This window comes from Leptosomus discolor, chromosome 14, assembly GCF_034619465.1.
Source record: "Leptosomus discolor isolate bLepDis1 chromosome 14, bLepDis1.hap2, whole genome shotgun sequence".
Classification (NCBI taxonomy): Eukaryota; Metazoa; Chordata; class Aves; order Leptosomiformes; family Leptosomidae; genus Leptosomus; species Leptosomus discolor.
In genome coordinates this window covers 19224095-19244302 of record NC_141404.1, presented here as the reverse complement: position 1 = coordinate 19244302, position 20208 = coordinate 19224095, and the positions used below count along the sequence as shown (strand labels likewise).

The window sequence follows — 20208 nt, the reverse complement described above, 5'->3', positions numbered from 1 at the left end:
TCCCGGCGGCCCGCAGCGCGGGGCGGTGCCGGGACGGGGGGCGGGGGCGCCCCGCCAAGTACTTAGCGGCGGTGCGGGGCGGCCGAGCGGTACACGGTGCCGCGGTTCCGTCTTGTCCGGCCGGTACTCGCAATGGGCTCGACTCCGCCCGTGTTCATCGGCGCCGAGGAGGTGGAGAAGCACCTGCACCGCGCCAGCCTCCTGCTCCCGGCGCTGGAGGCCGCCCTGGCCAACTTCTCGGCCGGCCCGGCCGGAGGCGTCGTGCAGCCCGTGCGCACCGTGGTGCCGGTGCACCGGCACGGCGGGTGAGCAGCGGTACTGCCTTCCCGGTGCCGGGGAGGGCGCCGCGAGGGGGCGGCCTGGCGGAGCCCCGGGGCGGGACGGCGGGGTAACGCTCCCAGCGCCCGCTGGCGGGAGGGGGTGCGGGCCCTCCGGTAGCGGCAACGGGGGGCCGGGTATGTGGCGGGGAAGCCACAGGGTGGGAGGAATTAGAGCATCACAGAAGGTCGTAGGTGCCGAGTTACCGATTAACTAGTCAGTAGCCGTTTGGCGTTGACCACTCCGGTGGCTTTAGGCTCCTAGGCTAAAGGTGCGTAACACGCGTGGTTCTCTCGCAAGGTACCTGGGAGTCATGCCTGCCTACAGTGCTGCAGACGATGCTCTGACAACCAAGTTGGTGACGTTTTATGAGCACAAGAAGGATTCCTCTGTCCCTTCTCACCAAGCGACAGTCCTCTTATTTGACCCAAGAAATGGTTCTTTAAAAGCTGTGAGTTTCACGCACGCTTCTCTATTCTCCTCTCTTTGTGTTCTGTCAGTTCTCCCTTATGATCCGTAGAAGCTGGAGCTGGTGTAAATTGGTCTGAGTTTTCCTGCGTTATCAACGAAAATGTGCCAAACGAATATTTAGTCTAAAGCCTTAGATCTTTTGTATGTATTAAACTGTACTCTGTCTGCTCTTTATTGCTGTTTGCGATGTGATAGGAATCTTAGCTCACAGACTGGAAGAGAGAAATGAACAGGGAAAGTTTACCTTCATTTGAAAGGGAAAAAAAATTTGCTGAATAAAGAATTGATGTTGAACCATCTTAAGTCAAATCTAAAGAGATTTGCAATTGATATAACAGGGAATAATATTCAGAGTCTGGTTTGTTTGTTTGTTTAAAAAAATTCAAGAACTTTTAAAGAATATTGACCATTTTCATTATACTTTAGTAATAATGATTATTAAAGGGACAAAACTGGTCCAGGAAACTGTACTGGGCTTTTATTCCTAAACTGTACCAGAAAACATGTCAGCTTTTTAAGCCACTCAATTATTATGTAGTAACTACTATGCTAATTGAGGCAGGCGTGCCCCACTGTGTGTGATGCACATTAAAAGAATTCTGTGGTTCCCTGTCATCCCTTTGTACAGACCAAGACAGGACTTGTGAACACCTGCCAGCTTGCACTTGTCCCTGGTCTTGCTGGAGTGCAGAGTGTTGCAGTTATATCCATCTGTTCCCTGTGTTGGAGAGCCAGGGAAGTACAATGCACAAAGAGCTGTGTGAGTTAGGGGTGCCTTAGTTCTGAACAGTTTTCACTCCATTTGTGCTGGTGGAATGACATGGAAGAACTGGAATAGGCAGAGAATCTGCCCAGTTTAAACATGTGATTTCATATGGTTTGCGGTTGGTATAATAGCAATTACCAACTCTTATATTTTTATCTGTGCCCTGTAATACCACATAATTCACAAATCTGATAAAAACGCTTGGTGTTTACCTCATGTTTTCAGTGTTCGTTGCAGTCTGTTGAACTTTTTTTTTATTATTAAAGGTCCTAGATGGCAGTGTGATTACAGCAAAACGAACAGCTGCAGTTTCTGCAATTGCTACCAAGGTGTGTCCTCTGTTTCCTAAACCGTGACAGATTTAGTAATGATATATGTAAAATAACAGAAGGAATGATGTAAATGGCTTTCAGTGTATGTGAATTTTCATCAAATACAGCTTTAAATTAGATTTATGATAATATATGTACCTTCAGGGAAAACTTGAAATTGGAGTTTTCTGTTTTGAGTGAGTCATGTCTGGCTTTAACACTTTGTGTGTGCTTGGAGAATGAATCTGAGCTATGTTTCTGTGGCTTGTTCTGCACAGTCTTCTGTGAATTTACTGAGGTGTCTTCCTCTGTCATTGTCTTTCTTTTGTGCTTTTCTTAATATGCTCCTTTATGGCTTTGGGTGATGTAGCTGTGGTGATAAATTGGATTTTGTTTAGATTTACATTTTTTGCTGTCAGGACAGGACAGATGGGTTGCACTGGACCTGGAGAAAGAGGAAAAAGGCACATTTCTAGGGGGCAATGTGGGTTCTCTTAAGATAGATGATGCCCAGGATAGATGGATGACTTTTCCAGAGGAGGCTGTCTGTCAGTTTATCTGTTGTCACTGGAGGATGTCCGGATGACTATCCCTGACTACAGCCATAAACTTCAGTGTCTGAGGAGGGGCAAGGTGTATTTTGCTGTATGTTGTTTTACATCATTTCAATTTCACTTGGAAATTGTTGGTTTAGAATTCTTTTTTTAAAATTGTATTTGGCTGGGCTGCTGACAGTGGGAAGAGGAGAGCAGGTCACTGTCCACTGCGTAGCAGGGTTTTAGTCTTCAACTCAAAGGATGAGGCAATAAGAAGAGAGCCAGAACTGAAAAATACTTCTGGTTTTCACCCGTCAGCTTTGCATCAGAATGAAGGCTGATCTCACTACTTCATTAGTGGCAGTCTTCATGCCAGCATGACTCTAACCATGGCAATAGAGCTAAACTGACATAAAATTGGAGTGAAGAACCTGTCCCCAAGAGGTTCCCCTTAACCAAGGGACAGAACAATTTACAATGAATTCCTTGAACATGAGGTTATAGGACCTAATTCATCTCAGCCATTCTATACTTGGGCAGTTCTGACAGTTTTTACACAGTTAAGGCTGTGCTGGCCTCAAAGGAGCTTGGCTGCTGAAGGGACTTCAAGATCAGATCCTTCGTTATTGTCTGTTGTTTTGGGTAGTTTTCAGGAGTGTTTGAGTTTAGCTCATAGTTGTCCTCTTTATGGCATTTGCTTTTCAAAGACCCATGCTTTTATGCAAGGAACCTTTGAAATCAGTGCTTCAGAGTCTTTGAAAGGAACATTAAAAAGAGGTCTTGCTACTGAAAAATGGGATCAATGAGATTTTTTTCAATTTATTTGCAGCAGAATAAGTGTTGAGAGCCTAGACAATTCTAAAGCTTTTTGTACAGAAGTGAGTGGCTGCAGCAAATGCATAAACAAGACACAAGGATAGCTTCGGGCCGGACTCCAGCAGCCCTCTCTTCCCCTTTGCCAAGTGCTGGTGAAGCACAGGCGAGAACTAAACCAGAAAACGAAAAGCAACTGTAGAACTGAATTTTAATATTTGTCCCTCAGAACCATCCCTATTTTTACAATCCTTGATGCATATGTATTGTGGCTCTTACAATGCCAAGATGTGCTTGTGGTATGACTTTGGTGATTTGAAAAAGAAGGTTTAGTGTGGCGCTACCAGGACCAGTTTACCCACGCAGCTACCACTTTCAATACTGATAGGTTTTGGTGTTATGAGCCCCGTTTTCAGCCGGTGCAGAACATCAACACTTAATTAGTCTCATAGGTGTAATACATTATACTAAAATTAGAGTGTGCTGAGGTCTCAGAATTTGCACTGGCTCATGCTGTTGCATGATAGGGCTGAATTTCAAGAGCTGGACAATTCAAAACCGGAATTAAGCCAAGATGTACTTTGGTGCTCTTTGTCATGTTGAGAGTAAGGGTGTGATGTTTGCCTGTCGGAGTCCTTGGGGACTTTCACTGAAACAGTTTCTCAAAGTTGCAAATATAGGTAATATATTAAGGCAACAGATAAAAGTACGAAATTGCTGTTGGTAAATGCACTTACTGCAATAGCACTAATATATTATAATAATGCTAGCCAAGTTTTCCTGGGTATTCGTCACCAGGGGTGAAGTTGCAATTCTTACCAAGAAGGCATCCCTATCTTGAGTGGAGGAAGAGTAGCACAGCCCGTTGACAGTCCCTTCTAGGTCTTCAGTCCCTTTCTCCCAATTTTCCCTTATTTCCCTTATTATCTTCTTTTTATTCTCTAATTCTTTGTTTCCCTTCCCACGGGTTATGTGTAGCGTGATTTAGGCGGAGAGTTAAGTAACATAGCCATATAGGTATGGCATGATCTCTGTAATTCTCATTAGCATAAGCAGGGGTGTTAAATGTAATATTAATTTGCTAGATAATTAAGCAAAAGTCTCACTGCAGAGCATCGTAGCCTTCAAAGTTTTGTGCTGAAACTGTTTTTCTGCACTCTAGCTAAAAAGAGCTGTCTTGAAAAGGTTGTAGAAGGGAGAAGCAGATATGAGCATTTTTAACCTTTTGGTTTTTGGCAGATGAGCAAGTTGCTCAGCTCTTGTCCTTGCTCTCTCCAGGGCATGATAAACATGTTGCATTATTTTGCTTGAGTTGAACCTTACAAGCCTGGCATTTCTCCACATCACTATTGACACTGGCTTTTGTATTAAAAAAAATTATATATAATGGAAATTGAATATTGTTTTATATTAATATGAATCAATACTAGCTTTTGCATGAGAACATTTTAAAAGGGCTAAGGAAACTGCTTTCACTTGTAGTTTTTTAACATAGTGGTCATATCTGTTAATATATTGTCCTTACATACTCTTGTTTTTTTATATTTGGTACTGTTTAGTTGTTAATGCCAGCTTTTGCAGAAGTGCTGTGCATTTTGGGAGCTGGTGTTCAAGCATATAGCCATTACGATATCTTCACAGAGCTGTTCACATTTAAAGAGGTAATGGATGCATCTTAACAGGATACATTTATTTTTCTCTCTTCTGTTTCTGGAGCAGTTATAAATAAAGTAGAGCCAATGGGTCTGACTGAGATGGAGTTAATTTTCCCCATAGCAGCCCTCATCATGCTGTGCTTTGTATTGGCAGCTAGAAGGGTATTGATAAGACACCCGTGCTTTGGCTACTGCTGAGCAGGGCTCACACAGCACAAGGCTGTCTCCAACATTCTCTCTTCACCAGCAAGCTGGGGGTGGGCAAGATCTTCGGAGGGGACAGAGCCAGGACACCTGACTCAAACTGACCAAAGGGGTGTTCCATACCATATGATGTCTGTTGAGCACTAAAAGCTAAGAGAAAGGAGGTGGAAGCGGGGGGCATTTGTTATTAATTATTGTTATTTGTTTGTCTTCTGGAGCAAGTGCTATGTGTACTGAAGCCCTACTTCCCGGGAAGTGGCTGGACATTGCTTGCTGATGGGAAGCAGAGGATAAATCTTTTATCTTCCTTTTCTTCCATACATGGCCTTTGCTTCTGCTTTATTAAACTGCCTTTATCTTGACCCACAAGTTTTTCCATATTATTCTCCCCTCCCAACCTGCTGAGAAGGGGAGCAATAGAGCAGCTTAGTGGGCACGTGGCCTCCAACCAAGGTTAACCCGCCACAGAAGTTACAGGAGTAATCATATTTTGATTCTGTTTCTACAGAACCCAAGAATAGTCTGAAGAGCTCAAATGTTGGTCTTCAATAAATAAATAAATAGTGGGTTGGAAACAAAGGCATTTCAGATGGCTTTTTCTCTCTGAGAAAATCCTACTGTGTATGTCATACTTGGATAAGCTTTCTATGACTTTCCCTTAAATATATTTATTGGAAATATTTGTATTTTATAAATACAGCTCTACAAGGAGCTGTTATTCTGGCATCACAAAACAGTTATTCAAATGTAGCTGCACGCGTGTGAAACTTAGTTACTTGTTGATGAGAACATTAAAGGGGAAAAAACCCACCTTTAGGATATGCGTAACTATCTACTGAAAACTGAAACACAGTGTCCTTTCAGCCAGAAATTCTCCAAGTTAATCTGTTTGTCGTCTTTTTTTTTATCTCCCTCCTCGAAGGTCAGGATATGGAATCGCACCAAAGAGAAAGCGGTGAAGTTTGCAAATTCAGTTAATGGTCCAGTGCAGGTCTGCTCTTCTGCTCAGGAGGCAGTTACTGGAGCTGATGTGATTATAACAGTCACTATGGCAACAACACCAATTTTATTTGGAGAGTGGGTAAAACCAGGTGCCCATGTCAATGGTATGCTCTATTCTCATTGTTTAAAGGATGTATTTATTGTGCCATTGTGTAGCATCAAAAACTGTTGAAAAGCAGTATTCAATGCTTCTCAGAATGCATGTTCTTTCTGTTTGGACTTTTACCCTTTAGTGAGGACCACTTTTCCCAGCCCTGTCTTCCTGGTGGTCTGGAGCCAGAACTCCTGCATATTCCAGAACTGGATTTTTGCAAGAGTGTGGGATATGCGTTTTTCCTAGTGGTGCATCATCTTTGCTACCATGCTGTCACTTGATGCTCACCTTGCTCTCCATTTAAATAACCCATACAAACATGTTATTTCCAAAGTGATTCCAGCTCATTGTAATGTTTCCATGGTAATTGTCATCTTTTTTTCACCCAATTTAGTAAGCTCCTTTATCTGTTCCTTTTTGGGCTGATGACATTTTTTACTTGGGTTAAAAAGATGCAATTACTGAGTTAAAAACTGCATAACTTGACCTCTAATTACAGTGAAGCTGGGCGAGTTCTTCCCCACGCCACCCCCCCAGCCTTGTAATGATGCTGCCACACCATTGTTTGGTGTCTCTGGACATGCCCACGTTTGTTTATTTTATTAATTGTGGGCCTGGTTCGGATGAGCTTGTGTACTTTCTGAATAGTATGGTAATAAGACAAAAGCAACTTGTCAAAGGGAACAGCTTAAAGAAAGGTCCCACATTCCAGCAGCATCCTAACAATTTTTCAAACTCAATTTACTCCTTTGTCATTGAATGTTATCTGTATTATGTCACGGCATGGAAGGCAGAAATACAACCAAAATCAATTAAGGTTCATAGTCACTGAGGCGACACGTAGACAAAGGCCTCTTTCCTGTCTTTGCCTTTTTTTCCCCTCTATTGAGGCATTTGTGCTGTTCGAAGAGGCATTTGGGCAACATGGAATTTTTATTCCGTAACAGCTGGACACTTTTAAAAAACATTTGACTACAGTATAACTGGGTTTTGTTTTGTTTTGTTTTTTTTACCCCATAACAAGTTGATAGTAGTCTTGCTGTAGTTAAAAAGTTAAGCTCCTTGATTTTTTTTCAGTTTTGCCACTAACTGAAAATCCATAATCTGCTCAACTTGTACTGCTTGTAAAGTTACAAGAAAATAATAGAAGTCTATAGGTTTAAAAATCCTAATTAGTAACACTGACCTCTCTGTTTGCAGAGAGGTTCTCATCTGTTCAGGATAATTTAGAGGTTCTTCAAATCTTATTTTTCTCTATAGACACATAACAAACACAACCTGAGTCAAATAAAAGAACTATAAATTTCAGGGTACTTTCTTATGCCTCAGCTACCTAGAGAGTTTGCTGACAAGGATATTTTACTGACAAATAAAATATTGAATGTTTTGGAGGAGCTGTATTAGATGTTAGGTAACTGTAAAAAAATAAAAAAGCAACAAAAACTTGTTAATTTGGCAGTTGCAGAAACAGGTTACTGTTTGTCTGCAGAAGAGCTGTAGTCTGTATAGCCTTAAGATTATCTTCCCTGAGTTGTGTCACCAAATGATTGAAGTTTATTCTAATGGTGCCTCTGTAAGCAGAAAAGAGTAATTATGTCACACATATTTGTCTGTTATTTTCAAAGCTGCTGGCAAAGACATCTTTGGTTTGTACCTATAGGTAGTTACACATATCTTTACATTTCTTGTATAGATACGAGATGATGAAGGGCTAAGCAGTGCTACTTCCCCTTCTCTTCTCTGTCAGCTTTATTTGGAAGGAGCAGTTTGACTGGTGTACCAAAGAGGTGCAAACAGTGCTGGCAAAGAATCTCACTTCTGCTTCCTGAAGAGTTGCAGTTTAATGGTTTGGCAGGTTGAAATGCAAAGACTGATTCCAGTTGCTCTGGCTGTGCTTACAGGGAATACAAGACTTTTGTTTGCAGCAGCATCTGCATGACTAGAGGTCAAGGATGCTGTACATTTCAACGAGCTGTAAGTTGGAGGGTGGGACACAATGCCATCCTTCACTGACATCAGTGGAAATTTAGGGGATTAACACCTTATGGGAACAGCTGAGGTATATGTTAGTGTTACAGATGAGGGCAGGTTGAGAGAAATCGAGGCTTTTTCCCAGTTGCTCAGGCACATCCTATTTTTTGATTGTTTTGTTAATCAACATGTCTCCAGTGTTAATATCAGACTGTTTGTGTATTACATTTCCACACTAACGTCTGTTGTTACTGCACATATATCTTTTGGACAAAATGTGGTTTGAATTTGTTTTAAACAGTACTCCCAAGTTCATCAGTTTTGTTGTCTTAGCTGTTGGAGCAAGCAGACCAGACTGGAGAGAACTGGATGATGAACTGATGAAGAATTCTGTTCTGTTTGTGGATTCCAGAGAGGCTGCTCTTACAGAATCGGGAGATGTTATATTGTCTGGGGTAAGACTTTCTTATATTATGGACTTTATTTTTGTGGCAATTGGCTTGCATTTGAAATGAGTTAGTACTGATGATATGCTGCACTGAATTTTTTTAGAGCATCAAATGTAGTTGTTGCCACTTTCCAGGCACAGGCTGAAAGATAAACTGGTTTCAAACTGGGACTTCTATATACCTATACCAAACCCATGTAACCTCTGTATCAACTATTACATGACACCCTATTACAGTAGCATGTTTTCAGCATTGGCCTTCATGTACAATAACAATGTATTGTTTTTGAAAGACCTACATTTCCTGCAATGTTTGGTAGTTATGTTAAATATTTTTCAAATCTATTTATTAAAACCTGTAACTTTCTTCCCATAAGAGTTCAGTGTGACTGACGCACATCAGGCCTCTAGGGAACAGACAACAGAAGCCAAGCAAACAGTGATCTGCAGAAATTTGATGGCAGGGCCTCTTTTATATTTAAGAGAATTTTCTCTTTCTCTGTTAATGTTTTTGCAGAACAGATACGATTTCTGTTTTGAGGTTTAACGTAAGAGGTCCCGATATGGTAAGGGGTGTGGAATCCCGTGTGTTTTGTTGGATAAGTAACAAGCTATCCACTGCAAAAAAACTTACTGACTGAGGAAAGCCTGCCAGCTGTTTTTTTTTTTTTTCTGAAAACCGTTCCACTCCTCTGTGATTTCTGTCCAGTTTCTGTATTATTTGTCTGAATACTGATCTGCTTTACCATGGAAAGGAATCTGTTCTGGGATGGTAGAACTGGAGGAGTTCTTTCTTTTGAAGTCACTCAGGAAAAAAAAGTTTTAACGTATGTATGGTTATTATGTTTTTGTATAAATATGTGTTTGTTTCACAGGCAGAGATTTTTGCTGAGCTGGGAGAGGTAGTGAAGGGAACAAAACCAGCCCTGCCTGAGAAAACAACAGTGTTTAAATCACTGGGTAAGAACAACCAGTCCTGTGTACAAGTCTGACCGAAAACAATGCCTTGTTATTTGTTAGGTCCCCATGCGTGGGAAAGCTGCTGATCATCTTCAAAACTGCTGTGGCAATGCACTGTCACAAGAAACTAGAATGTAATTTGCATTTTCCGTTTTTATTTCCCTTTTTATTTATCCAGCAGGACTGATATAATGAAAAGTGATAGGAAAGCAAACAAACGATAGGAAGAAGTACACTTTCTGTTTCACAGTTGTTCAACACAACGGCCGTGTTTATTAATACAGCTCCAACCTGAACGCCCTACTGTTGTGCCCCTGGAGTCTGTCTGACCTGCAGACGGTGTGACAGAGAACTGTGGGGCTGGAGTTGATGTTTGGAGGGAAGAGTGGGAGCAGTGATGGATTACCACGCTCTGAGCTGCCTGGCATGTCCAAAAGGGCCAAGTTGTGATATGAACACTGAAAATTAGATTCATGCTATTGCATTAACTTCATATAGCACTCCTAACAGCTGCATGGTAGCTATAAACTTTGAATGTAACACGGTAGATGTTTGGAATGAGGAATGATTTCTGTTCCTGTCAAGTTAGGTATTTTCCCCGAGTCCTCTGATTCCCTTCCAAAGCTAATTATTTTGTACAGCTGAAGAATTGTTTGAAGGTGACTTTAATTCTTTTTCAGGGATGGCGGTTGAAGATACAGTAGCAGCAAAATTTGTTTATGACTTGTGGTCAGCTGGTAACTAAAGAGAGAAGTCTGCAATGCCAACGAGGCCAAGAAAATTGTTTGCATTTAGTTTCCTTGGATCTTTTGTTAGCAAAGCAGGCACCAGTCCTATCTGACTGTGGCCCTTCTAGAACATACAAGAATGAAAAGTGACATTTAATCAATAGGCTTATTTCTACCATTTTCTAGTGGCAAGTACTATATACCTGCAGTATTACTAATAAATGTGTCTCATGTAGTGGCAAATATTAAATGTTTGCAGTGATGCTAACAGGGGTATTTTTACATATTGGAATAATTCTGAAATCAATGCCTTTCCTCCCTGATTATTTATGTAGCAGAAGTCTGTGAGTAGATTTCTTGGTTTTGGAGAGGTAATTCATACTGGAGTAAAATAGATCAGTTTGGAGAATGGACTCTGGCGTCATATTTACCTGTGATGGTACTTTAAATGTGTCTGTGTGTTTCAGTGCTGCACTGACAGTAATCTAGTCTCTCCTGGGAGCACAGCCCACCTCTGACTCCTGGGCACCCCTTCCCTTCCAACTCCGACTGGGATCTGGAAATCACCATACTTACTTCCACTCCCCACAGTCCCCCTGCCCTCAGGCCCAATGTTTTGTGATTTAAGAGCAACTCCTGACTGGGAGTCTATATAAATAATGATGCCTCCATACAGTTAGATTTCTGTCTGTTTTTGTAAAAGACCTGGCTCAGGAAGACTTAGTGCAAAGAATCAGAGCTAATATTATGTACCTTTTAACGGGGAGGAAACTATACTCAATACCTCTCTTAGTACATTTCTGGGTGGGATATTGCCATTTTCATATTGTAAGGAGTCACCCAAAATGTGAGCACTAAAAATGTGGTTTGATTTTAACTTTTATCTATATTCTGTGAGGAGATTTTGTTAGTAATCTGTGGTGTTGGTAAGTTCTTTTTATAAGCTTCCTGAAGGTTGGAACCATGCAAATTGATTTCAGTAGGATAAACTTCAAGTATACAGGCAAATATTTTCAGCTTGGCTGTTGTACCATGGATCAATAATTGCTCTTTTATGCCAGTGGGTATTTGCCAGGGCAGGAATTTCCATCATCCTTTCTTGGCAGAGGAGCCCAGTGATGTTCTGTATAAGGAGAAGTTCCAGTTTTGTGCTGTTATGCAACTGCCTTACAAAAGATTGAGCATCTGCTGAAAAATAGCTGTTGCCCTGGAAACAAATTACTCTCTCAGGCTAGGGTTGTGCCTAATGAAATTTTGTTTCTGCTTATATATTATTTCATGCAGGCTATTAAGTGTTTTTTCACTGTGGAAGGATTAGATAACATGGTCATTCTATATTGATGCCAGTAGAATACAGTGGAGCAAGAGGGAGGAGGTTCAGAAGCAGTTAATGTTAAAGCCCTTGATGGTGCACAAGTAAGTATAGAAGAGGTTAATGAGTACAGTGCAGGTGTGGCAAAAATAACACTCTGAATTATAAGCCTGGTGTAAACTAGTTGGAAAAAAGTAGTAAGTGGCAGACTTTGTAATTTGCAGAGTTTTAGCATGGAAGGATACCAGACCAGTAAGTGAACAGAGCCAAAGGACGTGTTTGTGTGGACAGAAATCTAACTCCATTGCTCTTGTTTATATTGGCAGAAATAAGAACACAAATTTCTCTATAAGCTTTTGCATTTTTTTAATTGTAGCAAAATTACCCTTCTGGTTTTATGCGTGTGTTTTTCTTTGCCACTTCTGAAGTGTTCAGAAATACAGGTGTTGAGTTAGCCTGTTACTTCAGCAATAGACAACTCCACTAAGTTGAGACAAACATGACAGCCATTGATGTTCCATAATTCAAGAACTGTATGGAAACTTGCACTTACTGCTTATGAAGTATTATCCCAGTTCTGTGCCTGTGTAAAACAAGGCTTGTAATTTGAAGTGAGACATAGTATTTGGGAAGAAGACAAATAGTTTATTTCCACATGTACTCTTCTACAGACTATGCACTTTACAAGTAGATGGAACTAGTCCAAAAACCTGGTTCTGAAAACCCACAGTGTTCTCTGCTTTCACGGGCAATAGGAGGTTCTGGGGGCCCGGCTTCAGCATCGTACCCTGAATTCATGAAGAGGATTCCATTCATTACAGTGGGAGTTGTTCAGCTGCCATCTTTAGATTATTTGGTTTTTTGAGGGGAAATTATAGCCTTAATTTCCAAGTTTCCTTCTCCTACAAATCAGTCTCAAGAAATTGTGTAACTTGCATTTATGTTAAAATTAAATGGATACTGCTGTTTTTCTTTGATTTTCATTTTGTTGTCCGTTGCTTTTTTTTGGGTGGGTTGTTTTGTGGTTTGTTGGTGTGGTGTTTTTTTTTTTGAAGATGAGGAAGAATGTATTCCAGTTGTTGCAGTGACTACTCTCTGTGAGAGAGTAGTGATGAGATCACTGAATGTAGATGGGGAAATAAATTGAGACTGCTCTGCTCCACTGTGACACTCAGTTTTGCAGTCATTATCCCACGTTGCACCTTCCTGCCTCTTGGTGTCTGTCCAGTGCAGAGTATTAAATCCTTAAGGAAGGAGAATCTTGTATTTGGAGGGCAGTGGTCGTGTGAGATCCCACGGTGTTATGGTTTGGGTTTGCAGTGGGCTATAAGATTGCATGTGTGATACATGAATTGTCTCCAACTGAACCGTGCTGTACAAATGTTACTAAGGAGTCAGATCTGGGATTCACTCATTTGAATACTTCAAATTATAAAAGAAGCGAAGGGTTGGTGAAAAAAATTGGAAAACAACAAAGCATGTAAGTGGAAAAAAATAAAATGTAAGTGTTCCTTTTTATTATTTCTTTTCCCTCAATTGTTCCACATGGTTGCTTTATACCAGAGGGCAATTTCCAGGATCACCCTGCAAGAAAAGGACTAGCACTATTGCACTTCTTTTTTCAAAAATTTATTTTAAAAGGGTATATATTGGGGTTGATTCAGTTGCCTAAAAATAAGTGTTAGGTGGGGTGCTCTTGGGCTTCTTATTCAGTCTAGCTGCAGTTCCAGAAGGACAAGGAACTCATTCCCATAGATCCTGTGCTCTATCATAGAACTATTTGGGTTGGAGAAGACCTTTAAGATCATCAGGTCCAACCATTAACCTAACACTACCAAGCCCACCACTAAACCATGTCCCTAAGCACCACATGTAAACGTCTTTTGAACACCTCCAGGGATGGTGACTCCACCACCTCACTGGGCAGGCTGTTCCAGTGTCTAACCATAGACTTACTGTGGATACCAGCCAAAACGTGGTGGGTGCTTGTGACCACTGAGTGAATCAATTCATGTGCAGATGGTCTGTGCCGTTATCTCTGGTTGTCAGAGGGCGCAGCAGTTAGGCAGACTTACAGATGAGTATGCAGAGGCAGGTTTTCAGTGCAGCTTAGAGATGCTTGGGGGCTTATCACAGAGCTGCTGAAGCTGTTCTGTGATAATGGCAGTTATTGACTGGGTCCTCCATGAGTGACACCACTCACTGATGGTTTGATGGTGTGTTGTGGGCAGGCCATAAGCCTTCGGGCAGGTAAAGAACCAGCAAATGCATCAGTTATGTGACAGAATGATAGGGTTTGACCCTTCAAAATCCAGTCGTCGTATGCCTTCAAATATGGAAGATTCATCATTTCCTTCTTACTTTGTTAGGCGTTTGGGACTTTCTTAGCTAAAATGAAAACAACCCAGTGGGTTAGTTGCACAGAACCTGAAGGGACGCTGTCTGATTTAATTACTGTGCTAAGCACAGCAGTCATTTAAGGTTGTGCAGAACAAGACTCTGTGACTGCTTAATAGAAGAAATTATCAACCTGCTGAAGTGCAGGAATCCAAGGAGGAAAGAATGCAGTGTAAAGTCCAGCCAGGAAAAGGAATTAAAATATGCAAATCCAAGTAACAAGATGAAGATGTGGAAATAAGGAAGCACAAAAAAAATAGATTATTAACTAGGATTAGTGTTCACAAATGCAGTATACTCCAAGTAAAAAAAAAGATGGCTGACTAATGGAAAACTATGAAAAGAGATTTAAAGATAAAAGTCCTGCTAATAATTGTGCCTCTAAAATCTGAGATCTTAGCCAGAGCAAGACTGCTACAAGCACCTTATTAGATTCACAAAACTCAATGGGAGTGATTATTTCATATCAGATAGTGCTGTCTTCCCAAGGGAACAGGGCTGAGGAAGATGAAGGGAACTGTGCTGTGAATGCCTCCAGATAGACTGTAAAGAACAGGAGCTTCCACAGAAGCACAGTCTCATTTTCCTTCTCTTTTCATGAGCTCTCTGTGTGTGTTATATTCAGTTTTCAGGCTGAGGCTGACAACAACCAACAGAAAATGCTGGGTGATAAGAGTCCTGGTTTCTGGGACTTCACATGGCAAATGCACCCTATAGGAACCAAGCTGAGGATGTACCAAAACAGATCCAAAAGTTGAAAATAAAACCTCAGCTTCTTGTAGTTAAAAGTATTGCAGTCTTGATGCCATTTAGGATGTGGTGGGTGCTGGCGACTGAGTCCAGCCTAATGAGACGAGAGAAAAGAATACACAACTCACACCAAACATCTCCTGACAAGGTAATTCATATATTTTAAATTAATATCAATACAATAGCAAAACACTTTACTGACAAGACACAAAACTTGCTGCAAATTCGTCTTATTTACATTCGTTCAGAGGCTATTAGAGTCAATAAGCCATAGCTGAAATCAAGATTCAGATGCCATTTCTAATGCATCATCAGTACCAGGAAGGGCAGTTTGTAGCCATCTAACAGAAGCAAATGGAGAAAACTCAAAGCTCTCAAACTTGTGAATGCTCTTTGCGTTGTGGTTGTAGAGAAGAAGGGAAGGGCTTTATTAAAGAATGTATCGTGGCTGACCTTCACTAATATTTTAAGTTATTCTGATGAGAAAAAAATCCATCCTTCACATTCTTTCTTTTTGGCAGAATATGCTTGAATTTATATCCTGTGCACCACAGCCATCTATCAGACAGAAAAAATCTTTGTCTGTGCTGTACTTTCTAAAGCAACTGGTAACCTCTCTGCCTTTTGCTTTTGCAGACATCCAAAAAGAATTGCTTGCTCTTTGGAAAGAGTAAAAGAATGAATCAGTGTGCAGGTTACAGCAACAAGTATATTAATTTATAAGCAAGTATCTACAGTCTTTCCAGGGTTCTGGAGTGCTTGTTTTCTTTTATTAATGGCATTCAGGACTTTCTTTCTTGGCCCAAGCTCCATCTGAATGCTCTGTAGATCTTCATCAGAGCATAGCATCAGGGCATCTAAATCAATTTTTTCCCTCAGGAAGACTGGAAGAAACTCATCCAGCATCTGTGATGCCAGAAATACCTCAAGGGCTGTGTTCTCTGCTTCCTCGTCATCCCAAATGACTTCTTCCTCATGCCAAGGGATATCAGCACCATTTTCAGCATCATCTTCCCTGCTGTTCTCATCATTTTCATACTGAAAGAGCTCGCTGGGCATTTTAAAGCTTATACCTTCTTTCTCAGAAGAGACAGTTCCAGGATTTACATCTGCAGCCAAATTCCTTCCAAATACAATTTTGCCAAGACCTGGCCGCTTAAAAATGGAGAGCTGACTGTCATTGTCAGACAAGTTTTTGTCTCCAAGGTCATTCAGTAATTCATCCTCCTCTTTCTCATCAAACAAATGCATCACAGTTCTCCTACCTGTACTATCCTTTTGGTCATTGCTTTCTGTTTCCTGGCTTCTTATGCTGTCAGCTGTCTTTTTTGCCTTCAGTTTGAAGGTATCTTTCAGATTTTTGGAGAAAGTACTTGTATTTGAAGCAAAGAGACCAGGCAACTTTAGTCTGGAGTGTGTCCCTCTGGAAGAATTTACTGTGCCAACCTTTTCTTTCATATAATTCTGGTTCATTTCATGCTGGTGTTTCTCTTGGCGCTTCTCGCATTCCTTGATTTGTTTCTCCACATTCCTCTGGGCCTGTGCTTTGAGTTTGGAGACCTTCTTTGGGTTCAGCATGTTCTGCTCAGTGGCAGCTTTGTCCAGGATTCTGACACATTCATTGCGGTCTCTGCTGGCAGCTGCCTCCAGGGGAGTGCGGAGGTCATTGTCCAGAGCAAATATATTGGCACCAAAGTTGATCAAAAAAAAAACACATTGAATGTGGCCATTGCAAGCAGCATGGTGGAGAGGTGTGTTCCCCCAGATGTCACATTTGTCTGGATCACCTCTGAGAAGTAAAATAGCATACAGTGAGCTGGAGGTACCCAAGCATAGCACTGCAGTGGGATTGAACAGATACTACACGTTTAGCTCAGCTTTGCTATGAGGAGTACAGCCCAATGAAAACGAGTCAGCTTAGCTCCATCCTCTAGAACGGTGCTGCACCTACTCGTGTGAGCACTGAGTGTGGCTGCATGCGTGGCATAAGCTCTAATTCCTGCCTGTCTGTGAATTAAGCAAGCTCGTTGGGGCTGACTGTGGCTGCATATGCAACGCCCCATGATGGAAACAGGATATTTCCTTTGTGCCATCCCAGGGTCTGGCAGGGCTGCTGGCAGGGCTGGCTTTGCTCCCTGCCACTCTCCACTGCCTCCTGCAAGAGAGCAAAAATAAGCAGCCACCCGTGTGCAGGCAAGGATGTGCTGACTGCTTTGCTGCTGACAGCTCAAAGTGGGCTCAGGCTTCAGCTTACACTCATTGCAATTAATAGCAAAACTGATTCAATAGCTTTTGAGTGGAATATTTTAAAGGCTTTTTGGTGACTCTTCCCTTTTCCATGTCAAATGCAGGGACAATATTAGGAGGATTCTTCACTGGCCACAGTGATACATATTTAATGAGCCCATGTGGTAATTTTTTTGGTAGGTAATGTGTAAATGATGAGGACTAAAGCACTAATTACACATCTGTCTCTATAGCTATTAGATTAAGCTCAGACAGATGCTGTTGTTTTTCTTCAACTCTTTCGTTCTCCTTAAGCTGCTTTTGCTCATGGGGTTTGAAAAGCAGAAGCTCATTTGAAAATAAAATACCACACCTTTTCAATTGAATTTAAACCCAGTGAAAAGTATTGCTTTCTTTTTAACTGTTGCACTGACCACACTAAACTGTGAAGGCAAGAATCATCTTGAATCTTTCAATACCTATTTGGCAGGATCAACATAGCAATGTTCAGAACAGAGCTTGAGTTGTCATGTGACCAATAACCAAGGAAGCCACAGCAGCCCAAAACCTTTAATAACTTCAGAGCCAGCAGCCAAATTTACAAGGAGAATTTCTACTCTTGGGAGTTCAAGCATTTCAATGTCTTGGAGATTTGTCCCACGGCAGTTGTACTCTGAATGAAATGGTACATCCTACCATAAAGTCTCAGGCATTGATCTCTGGCTCTGAGTACCTCTGAAGAAAAGCACTAACATATTTGTTGAGGGCCAAATCTGAAAACATCCTTCAGCTTGAAATGCCACAGGCAAGAGGGAGGTTGGGGGTCCCTGCAGAGCTGCTCGCATTGAGGAACAATAGCAATCTGGGCAAGCCAGGCTGCAAGAGCGCAGGCATTTCTACAAGGAGGTGGCAGCTGAGGATCGGTTTCTCCACTTAGACATATGGAAACCATGTGTACATGTTCCTGCTTTTGTGGCTCTGCCCTGGGGAACTGCCTGACTGTGTCCGACTGCAACAGATTCCTTAATTCCCATGCTAGCAAACTGGCTGCATAATATTGAGCCTTGGGAGTGTCAGGTCATCCATCCTCCCCCAGGTCCCTTCATAGCTGTTTGCAGTCTCTTTTCCCCCTGCAGCCTGCCAGCCTGTGAGTCTCAAACAACTGACAGACTAGGCTGTCTTGTTTCCAGCTGAGTGGGGCTTTGGATAAGGGCTGACATCTGCTTTGGGTTCTCATACTCCTCTTTTCCCTACTTTCCCAAGAAAGAGGCTCACACAAAAGACAGCAGATCTGCTACTTGGTCTTGCTCTTATTCATGTAACTGCAAAGCAAGCAGAGAAAATGTCTCTTGATGCTTGGGAAGGTAAACTATTTCTAGGTGAAAGGGGTTTATTGTTAGTATTGCTACATTTTCCAAGGGCTGAATGTGTTTTGAGCTTGAGTCTGAAAATCTGCAACCACTCTGAAGAAAACCACTCTGTATCTCAGTGTCTTTGTCAGGAAACCTCTTCAAGGAAAGGATGAATTTGTTAAAAATGGTTAGAATACTTTCTCACAAGAAAACATTAACTGGCTGCAGAATAGATTGAACTTCTCCCAAAATTCAGCTTCTCCAAAGAAATCCATTGAGACTACAGCCATATGTCTGACAGCCACAGCTTGCTGATCATGTCAAGAAATCTTGGATTAAAATAGAAGTGAATGCATATATTTGAAGCTTTTGAGGGCAATACCGTCCCAAAGCTGTCCTCTACTAAGAAATAGAGTTAGAAATACATTAAATAACAAATACATAGAAATTCTGATCTTTTTGTCATCCCCTGTGACTTTTATCAGCTTATATGGTAGAAAGCATATTTTTCAATCAAATTTTGAAAAAAAAAAAATTATTACGTTATTTGTTCCTTAGCTAGTTGTTCTGTCTTCTATGTGTCCAGGGACAAACCTTTATTGACTCTAGATATTTCCTTGGAGCTGCCTCAATTATACGAGTTGAAAAACTGTCAAACTATTTTTGCTTCTCCTGAGGACACAGAAATAACCGTGCAGTCCAAAGGTCTTTTTTATTGTGTTATTACAGCCACACCTGAGCTCAATGAGCTGTAAAGAAAATCTATGAAAACCCTATTTTTATTCCGTAGTTTAAATTCTATTTTTAAGAAAGAAAACTCAGATACATCCAAATAGTTACTAAACTTCTCCCTCCAATCTTCTTTAAACTATTATGACTGAAAATACAGGTCAATTTAATCTTCACCTCAGCACAGAAAGAACATTTTATTAACTGTGTCTCTATACAAGAGCAGATTTTCTTTATTGGATCTTATTACAGAATCACAGCTTCTGGGCCTAAACCGTTGCGAATGAAGAGAAACAACTCTTGGCAATGCATTGAAAGAAATGACTGGGATTTTCAGCCTTTGGGTCTGAGGTCAGGGCATTAGAAACAGGACACACTAACTATAGTTTTGAGCCACAAGCTTTAAGCAATGGAGGCTGATTAACTTACCCCCTCCGGCATATGACTTCCAGAGCTTCTAGATACCCATGGTATGCTGCCAGAAGGGTAGGCGTCATCCCATCCGCATCTGAAGTATTGAGGTCTTTCCTAGTGGCTTCTTTCAAGAGGTCCACATTGCCATCAGCTGCTGCTTTGTGATACCTGCTCGACATTTTCAGTAACTTAGGGTTTCCCAAAGCAGCTCTGAATGATATCCAGACCGTACAGTCACCCTTCCATTACAGGGATAGTTCATTAATGATTACCAGTTGAGACATCCCCGTGAGCATAGAAATGAGGAGGCAAAGTTCATTCTAGCAGCCAACTTATCTGAACCTCCGTGTAGGTGATAAGGAAATGGTGTGGTGAGTGCTTTCATTTTCTGGAAGGTGGCTCTGTTGTTTACCACTCATTGCATATTTGACTACTTAAACATAGAGGGGATTCATTCATCTTCTCTGTGTCTTTGCCTTCTAGGAAAAATTCAAGAGGACGTTGAACTTAAAAAAAACTTCAAAAACTTCAAAAAGCCTTCAAATACCGTGAATGTCAGGTTTCACCCTAAGTAATAAAGTATCCCTGAGTTTTTATCAAATGAAATGCTTACCTTTACTGGTGAAGTCCTTTGTAACCTATCATTTACTGGGTTGCTGCATTTGAAAACAAGCCTCTCCTGTGCCAAACCGGGCACATCCATGAAGCCATTTCATGTACACAGATTGGTGTGTGGATGGAGACAGGCCTG

At 41.3% G+C, this 20208-nt stretch overlaps 2 protein-coding genes across 2 annotated transcripts; one reads left to right on the top strand and one right to left on the bottom strand.

The window, feature by feature from the left end:
- The first annotated feature begins 132 nt into the window (after window positions 1-132).
- CRYM (crystallin mu) lies at window positions 133-10294 on the top strand. Its single transcript, XM_086473161.1, has 8 exons — window positions 133-305; window positions 619-769; window positions 1822-1884; window positions 4775-4876; window positions 5997-6180; window positions 8475-8596; window positions 9465-9549; window positions 10230-10294. Exons 1-8 carry the CDS (start codon window positions 133-135, stop codon window positions 10292-10294), a joined length of 945 nt encoding a protein of 314 aa, XP_086329287.1.
- Window positions 10295-15453: 5159 nt separating this feature from the next.
- On the bottom strand, window positions 15454-19636 carry ANKS4B (ankyrin repeat and sterile alpha motif domain containing 4B). The gene is made up of 2 exons (XM_009946465.1): window positions 19473-19636; window positions 15454-16525 (listed from the first exon to the last, which is right to left on the bottom strand). Exons 1-2 carry the CDS (start codon window positions 19634-19636, stop codon window positions 15454-15456), a joined length of 1236 nt encoding a protein of 411 aa, XP_009944767.1.
- Window positions 19637-20208: the final 572 nt, after the last annotated feature.